Source organism: Pelophylax lessonae (assembly GCF_965119305.1).
Source record: "Pelophylax lessonae genome assembly, chromosome: 1".
Taxonomy (NCBI): domain Eukaryota; kingdom Metazoa; phylum Chordata; class Amphibia; order Anura; family Ranidae; genus Pelophylax; species Pelophylax lessonae.
In genome coordinates this window covers 235,783,220-235,791,535 of record NC_138768.1, presented here as the reverse complement: position 1 = coordinate 235,791,535, position 8,316 = coordinate 235,783,220, and the positions used below count along the sequence as shown (strand labels likewise).

At 38.0% G+C, this 8,316-nt stretch overlaps 1 protein-coding gene across 1 annotated transcript in view; it reads right to left on the bottom strand.

Moving 5' to 3' along the window:
* Positions 1–1,836: 1,836 nt before the first annotated feature.
* ATP6V0A2 (ATPase H+ transporting V0 subunit a2) overlaps positions 1,837–8,316 on the bottom strand; it is a 162,093-nt gene continuing 155,613 nt past the window's right edge. The window contains exons 19-20 of the mRNA XM_082256661.1: positions 3,001–3,175; positions 1,837–1,953 (exon numbers count right to left, since the gene is read on the bottom strand). Coding sequence (XP_082112787.1) covers positions 1,851–1,953; positions 3,001–3,175 — 278 coding nt within the window. The 3' untranslated portion in view covers positions 1,837–1,850. The remainder of the gene's footprint in view (positions 1,954–3,000; positions 3,176–8,316) is intronic.

The window sequence follows — 8,316 nt, the reverse complement described above, 5'->3', positions numbered from 1 at the left end:
TAGGGATCCTCTGGTTCAGGAGAGCCAGTTCAGGAGATTGCGGAATCGGTACTCCAGTGATCTTTCGAGTTCAAAATAGTTTTTATGTTAATGCAAATCCTGATACCGGATGAACACAACTTCCTCCATCACATCCATACCGCTGTTTTGGCATAGTGATAGTACAAAACTGTGCATCTGGCCTCAAAAGGGTATGGAAAAGACATCACTACCCACTGTTACCAGTTATTCCCAGTACCTTTCTTTAAACGTTACTTGTTAAAATGGATCTCACTGCTTCATCATGAGAACACGATACTTGTTTATACTATATAATTTATTATAGTATACAACTTAACCACCCCACCTTATATGTTACAGTATACAACTTAACCACCCCACCTTATATGTTACAGATTAGCTTTCTGAACAAATGGCACAAATTTAAATAACAGAAAAACATCTAAAGTGTCAAAACTGATTAAGTATTTATTCCTTGTAACATATCATTTACAAAATTCCAAAAAGGAAAAAAGAAGAAAATTCAGTCAAATAAAAGAATGCAAACATCAAAAAATGTAAATGTTGCACAAGCAACATACATACTTGCAGACATCTGATTATTTGTCCACCTTAGTAAGAAGATTTAAATTTTAAAATACTGTACATCTGAATTATTTTACATCTTTTTAACATTCTTACAAATATATAACACACACACCATTCATATCTCATTCTCAGCTTAAATTATTAAAGAATTAGTATACTTAACATTTTACCACTGACATTTTTAATATCAGAAATTTAAGAGTTTTGTTTAAATTTTGATACCTTTCAAAGCTTTTATAATACAGTTTGTAAGTATGAAGCACACTTAAATTCATCGGTCAGTGAGCATAGAATACTTCTGAGAGGTAGGAAACTGTGGGAGAAACTAACCATAATATAATGCTTACTTTCTCACGTTAACAGTAGTTATACAGTGTGTTAACCCTTTTGTTTCGATTTTTTTCAAAGGATTTCTAGGCAGTTAACACTTAAAAATACATTAATCCAGACTGGAATACAGCAGGAAGGGATGTGTTAGTTTTTTTTTTGTTTTTTTGACACTCTCCAATGGGATAACTTAAAACATTACAGAAACCATTTTATGAATATGAAAATGGCCAAAACAAATACCAGCAAAAGAATGTAAAAAACTTTCCCCTTGCCTGTGCCATTAAAACCTGCCCCGCTCAAAATAAATCATCCTGCAACTTCTGCCTGGAAACCAACAATTCTGGAGTGTCCATTTCCTGGGCCCCTCACAGTGCTCGATGGTTCCTCCCGCCAATCTGCACATCACAGTGAGAGCTGCAAGAGACCCCCGATATCAACACACCAGGAAGTGTCGGTTCTGTGGGAAGACTTTGGGGGAAAATTACTCTTATTTAAGTGTGTTTCTGTGATGTGGGCAACAGGAAAGTTGGGTGTTGGCATTCTTCTTAAGAATATTGTAGAATATTTGTTTTCGCTATTTTTTTATATTAGGGGCCTAAATCTTCTTTACCTAATGACAGGAGGAGAGGAACTAAGAGGAAATATCACCAAAAATAACAGTAATAAAAATCGATGTTCTAATCCATTCCCACTGCATCCAAAAATTAAGAAAAAGTTCTGGCTGAAATTTTGTTTACCTTGCTTTTTTTTCATAAAGCAAGATAGAATGGCACCATATGGTTCATATATACACACACATCTATATCTCTCTCTCTCTATATATATATATATATATATATATATATATATATATATATATATATATATATATATATATATATATAGATGTGTGTATGTATATCGAATGCTTTGTAAAACAAGGAAGAATGAGTCTATGCAAAGTGTTCTTTGTCCAGATGGAGAGTCATGTGCCTAAAAGAGAAAGGTGTAAATTTGTATCCGGCACCAGAATAAAACTTGTTCTGGAATTCCACCCTGTAAATAAAGAAAATATTGTTCTGTTATTAATTCTTCAAAGACCAGTGATTGAGTATATTGCATGCTTAAAGGCTACAAAAAGCTCATCATTAAAGTCATTGTAAAGGCTGAAGGTTCTTTACCTTCATGCATTCTATGCATGAAGTTAAAAAAAACCTTCAGTGTGCAGCTCCCGCCTCAGCCCCCCCAATACTTACCTAAGCCTGATCTCAATCCAGCAATGTGCATGGGACTCGAGGTTCTCCTGGGCCTTTCCTTCCTGATTGGCGGAGATGCAGCAGCAGGAGCCATTGGCTCCTGCTGCTGTCAATCACAGCAAGCTGATCTACGGGGCCAGCGGCAGCGATTGCCGCCGGGCACCCACTGATCCCCTTCCCTGCCAGTGTCATTAGTATAGTAACAGTGCATATTTTTAGCACTGATTACTGTAGTAATGTCATTGGTCCCCACAAAACTGTCAATTAATGTCAGTAGGTGTCTGATCTGTCCGCCGCAATGTCGCAGTCCTGCTAAAAATCACTGATCGCCATTACTAGTAAAAAAAATAAAATTACATAAATCTTTCCCCTATTTTGTAGACCCGATAATTTTGTGAAACCAATCAATATACACTTATTGGGATTTTGTTTTACCAAAAATATGTAGCAAAATACAAACTGGCCTAAAATGATGAAAAACTGATTTTAAAATGTTCTTTTTATTGGGAATGTTATATAGCAGAAAGTAAAAAATCTTTTTTTTTTTTTTTTAAAGAATTGTCACTATTTTTTCGTTTATAGCACAAAAAATAAAAAATTGCAGAGGTGATTAAACACCACCATATGAAAGCTCTATTTGTGGGAAAAAAAGAACATCAATTTTATTTCAGTACAGCGTCGCACGAGAAATTGTCAGGTAAATGAATGCAGCGCCGAATCGTAAAAAATGGCCTGGTCATTAAGGGGGAAAACCTTCTGGTCCAGAAGTGGTTAAAACAATACGCATGAACAACAGTCTAGACTAAATATATTAATGTGTCTAAATATATTTTTTAAAGCAACTCACCAATGTAAACGGATTGCATGTAGGAAGGCAGAAAGTCCCTCCATGACAAGAAGAATGAAAATGGTCAATGCTATAAATGCAGCTGTAGCTAGCACCAGAAGAAATACGCCAAAAATGGAGTGTGGCATAGAAAGGCCCATCCTCAATACCATTGTCCACAATACTTCAGATAGTTCTGCAATGTAAAAAAGGGAAAATAGGTAAATGAATCACTCTGGGCTTTCAAAATACTGAATATGGAACAAACCCTGAAACAATTGTTCTTGGGTTAATGCATTTCTAGCAAAAACTTTTCACAGAAGGTCAACTCCACTAAAACCCATATTTTAGTTTTCAGTGAACACGCCAATCCCAGTCTTTTAAGGTGACAGGGTAAGGTAGTTATGGTACTTTTCTCAATTTCATTATTATGGCTTCCATTGTGGTAGCATCTCTAATGCATGGGTTTTAAGGGGGGGGGGGGGTGTATGTCATTAGGGCTGGAAATAGGATTTTGCTTGATGCCTTCTTGTTTTCTTCAAACCTTTTGGTATCCCCGTGACATCTTGTGGATCTTTGTGCGATGATTAAGCACAGGAGTGTGAAATTAGTTTGTGGTCTTTCCTAAGAGCTATACAGTGGATATAAAAAGTCTACACACCCCTGTTAAAATGTCAGGTTTCCGTGATGTAAAAAAAATGAGACAAAGATAAAAATTTTCAGAACTTTTTCCACCTTTAATGTGACCTATAAACAGTACAACTCTATTGAACAACAAACTGAAATATTTTAGGTGGAGGGAAGTAAAAATAAAATAATATGGTTGCATAAGTGTGCAGACCCTTAAACTAATACGTTGTTGAAGCACATTTTGATTTTTTTATAGCACTCAGTCTTTTTGGGTGCGAGTCTATCAGCATGGCACATCTTGACTTGGTAATATTTGTCCACTCTTCTTTGTAAAAACACTCCAAATCTGTCAGACTGCAAGGGCATCTCCTGTGCGCAGCCCTCTTCAGATCACCCCACAGATTTTCAATTGGATTCAGGTCTGGGCTCTAGCTGGGCCATTCCAAAATCTTCTCAAGAAGCCATTCCTTTGTTGATTTGGATGTATGCTTTGGGTCGTTGTCATGCTGAAAGATGAAGTTCCTCTTCATGTTCAGCTTCCTAGCAGAATCCTGAAGGTTTTGTGCCAATATTGACTGGTATTTGGAACTGTTCATATAATTCACTCTACCTTGACTAAGGCCCCTGTTCCAGTTGAAGAGAAACAGCCCCAAGGCATGATGCTGCCACCACCGTGCTACACTGTGGGTATGGTGTTCTTTTAGTGATGTGCAGTGTTGTTTTTGCACCAAACATAGCTTTCGGAATTATGGCCAAAAAGATAACCTTGGTTTAATCAGACCATAACACATTTTCTCACATGCTTTTGGAAGACTTCAGATGTGTTTTTGCAAAATTTAGCCAGGCTTGGGTGTTTTTCTTCATAAGAAAATGCTTCAGTCTGGCTACTCTACCCCATAGCCCAGACATATGAAGAATATGGGGGATTGTTGTCACATGTACCACACAGCCAGTACTTGCCAGATATTCCTGCAGCTCCTTTAATGTTGCTGTAGGTCTCTTGGTAGCCTCCCTTACCAGTTTTCTTCTCGTCTTTTCATCAATTTTGGAGGGAGGTCCAGTTCTTGGTAATGTCACTGTTGTGCCGTATTTTCTCCACTTGATGACTCTCTTTACTGTGTTCCATGGTATATCTAATGCCTTGGAAATTCTTTTGTACCCTTCTCCTGACTGATACCTTTTAGCAAGGAGATCCCTTTGATGCTTCTGAAGCTCTCTTCCGACCATGGCTTTTGCCAAAACCTACAAGAACAATTGAACTTTATATGGGGTTAATCAGAGGCACTTTAAATGATGGCAGGTGTGTACTGACTCCTATGTAACATGAGTTTAATTGGGATTGCTTAATTCTGAACACAGCTACATCCCTGGTTATAAAAGGATGTGCAAACTTATGCAACCACATTATTTACTATTACTATTTTTTTTTTTTAATTCCACCCCCTAAAAGATTTCAGTTTGTTTTTCAATTGAGTTGCACAGTTCATAGGTCACATTAAAAGGTGGAAAAAGTTCTGAAATAATTTGTCTTAGTCTCATGTTTTTACATCACAGAAACCTGACACATTAACAGAGGTGTGTAGACTTTTTATATCCACAGTATGTGCATGTCTCATAATTTTTAATGATTTTAACGCTGGAGGTGCCGCCAACTCCTTTGTCTATATCAGGTGGATCTTCTCCTGGTCCTTTGGGTATTTTGGGGTTAGAGGAAGGAAGTACAACTACCTTCCCCTGACCCTAAAGTACCTGAAGGACAAGGTGAAGATCCACAGGAGGTCACAAGGGCCCCAAAAGGTTTGAAGGTTAGACAACAAGGCATCAAGCGAAATTCTATTTGCAGCCCTAATGACATACCCCCTTAAAACCCATGTCAGATGCATGCCGAAAAGTTTGAGGGTTAGAAAGCAAAGAGAAGGCATCAAGCAAAATTCTATTTTGAAGCACTGAAGACATATTAGACATGCTACAGCTACGGAGACTAGAATATCAACATCGAGAAAAGTAGCAAAAACACGGTCTCCCATAAGAGGCAAAACAGTAAGGCCTTTGTAGAGCATGTCCTGGGAGCATGTCCAGCCTGTGGTATGTTTTCACACATTTCCTCAGGGCTCTTGCCACACTGTTTCCACCACCCTGGGTGCAAATATACCTTCTGGCTGGTATAAACTGTGTTATACTGTGAGCAGGGGGCAGGTGCAGGATAAAGCACGAGTTTGGCAGCAGGTTTCAGCCAATAATTACAGCTGAAACCTGCTGATTGGCTTTGTCCAATCATACACAGAGTTCTGTGTTTACAAACACACGGTACTCTGTTTACACAGAACAATGATCTGGCTGCTGCTTCTCCCTGAAGAGCAGGGAGAAAAAACTGCACACATTACACTTGTTAGGCACACAGTTAACACCTTGATTAGACCTTGATGATAACCCCTTCCAAGCCAGTGTCATTAGTACAGTGTACAATATTAGATCTGATCAATGTATTAGTGTCACTAGCAACGTTATTATTATCAAGTGTCTGTGAGCGCCAAATTGTGCTTCACACTATCACATTCTAAGTTGCTGAGCACCGCCATTACCAGTATAGCTTCTATAGCTGCAATAATTCCAGTCTATATATCCTAGTTTGTAGCTGCTATAACTGTCACATAAACCAATTAAAATACATTTATTAGGATTTTTTTTTTTTTTTTTTTTTTTACAAAAGACATGCAGCAGAATACATTTTGGCCTAAATTTATGAAGAAATATGATTTGTTTTTTATATGTTTTAGCAATCATTAGCTTACATCATTCACACATTCCCTGCACCTGCCCTCCCCCTCCAGGAGATTACTCCCGCCCACCTCTGCAGCTTCATGCTTTCCCAAAACACTCATTATCAGTCAGCACTTTTCTCACAAAATATATAACGCCAGTGATCGATTGTTTTTTTTACCCTTATTTTGCATAGATTGTTCACTTGGCAGAATGCGCAGGAGCTAAGCGAACACATAACAGAATATGTAGTGCAAAGCTGTAGTATTGAAAACAGGAGAAGTGTGTCCCTGCAAGTCTGTAAAACTCACCATACACTCTACATTCTGATTGTATACAATCAGGCAGGCCTGTGCACCACATAGTTAGTAGATCTAAAGGAGATGGTACAGAGTGAGTGATTGGATAGATGGTGTGTCCTCCTATTATATAGATTTGGTAGAGCGAAAGGGGATTTTACAGAGAATGGAAAACCATATTGTATAGTGTAAAGCCACCATTATACACCAAAAATGAACTAGTCGCTGTTTTGGTGCCATTATTGTTAATGGTACCCCAAATGCAGGAGGCAAATGCACATTTTGCCATGTGCAAAAATGAGCACCAAAGCTGCAATAACGCACAGGAGAAATTGCCCTGTGTAGGGCAGCCCATAGAAATGAATGGCCTACTCTATGCATGTTGCAGGAGAACCAAGTCAAAAAACATGCACTCCCATTACGCTAGGTGTGAATGGAGCCTGAATATGAAATTGGGGTGTTTTCACAGGAACAAGAAGGCTCCATTCACATCTGCACATTTCCAAACACACGCAAACCGCACAGAAATCACACACTTTGCCACATGTTGGAAATACGCTGCCAACGCATCAAAAAGCGTGGTAAAATACGTGCCACTTGCCGCTCTAAAAAAGTTCTGGAGCTTCTTTGTCAAGTGAATGGACTGCCGTATGCGCAACCAGTGGAAACACTCCAAACGCCAAAAAGAACCTCAAAAGACTGCAAAGATGTGAGTAGGGCCTGACAGCGGAGTGTCTCTGTCCACTCTGTCCTATGTCCTTATATAAAACTGGCCATGCACTATACAATCTGATTGTACAATTTCTGTGCAATTTACTTTATATTTTCCAAACATATGGAGTAGGAGGACTCACCTGAATAATCTATTCAAGTTGTGTCAAAGTAGGCAGGCCCTTGCATTACATAACTGATGGCAGATCTAAAGCAGAATGTCACATGGACTACAGGAAGTTATGGAAGCCAAAAGCATTTTTAAAAATTTCAAACACAAAGGGGAAAATACAAAGCTGCCATGGACTGGGGAAAGTGAAAGATAAGTACATTGTGATTGCTTGAGCAGAAAAGAGACATTAGACCCTAACCCTGAAAGGTTTCTATTTACTGTGAAAGGGTAAATTATTCCTCAAAAGGTGAACTTGGCCTTTAAGTAACTCAGCTCCACAAAATGAATACCTTTTAATTGGTTTTAAAAAAAAGAAAATCTATGTTGATCTAAAAGAAATGCATTGTCATAGGTGTAATTTCATATACAAGAGGACGTGACTAACAATATAATTTTAATGCATGTGTCTACAGGATGACACCTGCGATGATGGCAACAATTACTGCAAAGTAGACCCGGGGCACCAAGACAAACTAGATTACATATTCATTATAATCATATGTTAGTTAGCAGAGCTTCAAATAAAGTATTTTAGGCTTATAACTAGGCTATGCAGGATAACGATCACAAACGTAAAGCCAATATTATTAATTCATTTTTGCAATATACAGTTGTGCTTATAGTTTTACATATCCTGGCAGAATTTATGATTTCTTGGCCATTTTGCAGAGAATATGAATGATAACACAAAAACTTTTCTTTCACTCATGGTTAATGTTTGACTAAAGCCATTTATTATCAAATCAACTGTGTTTACTCTTTTTA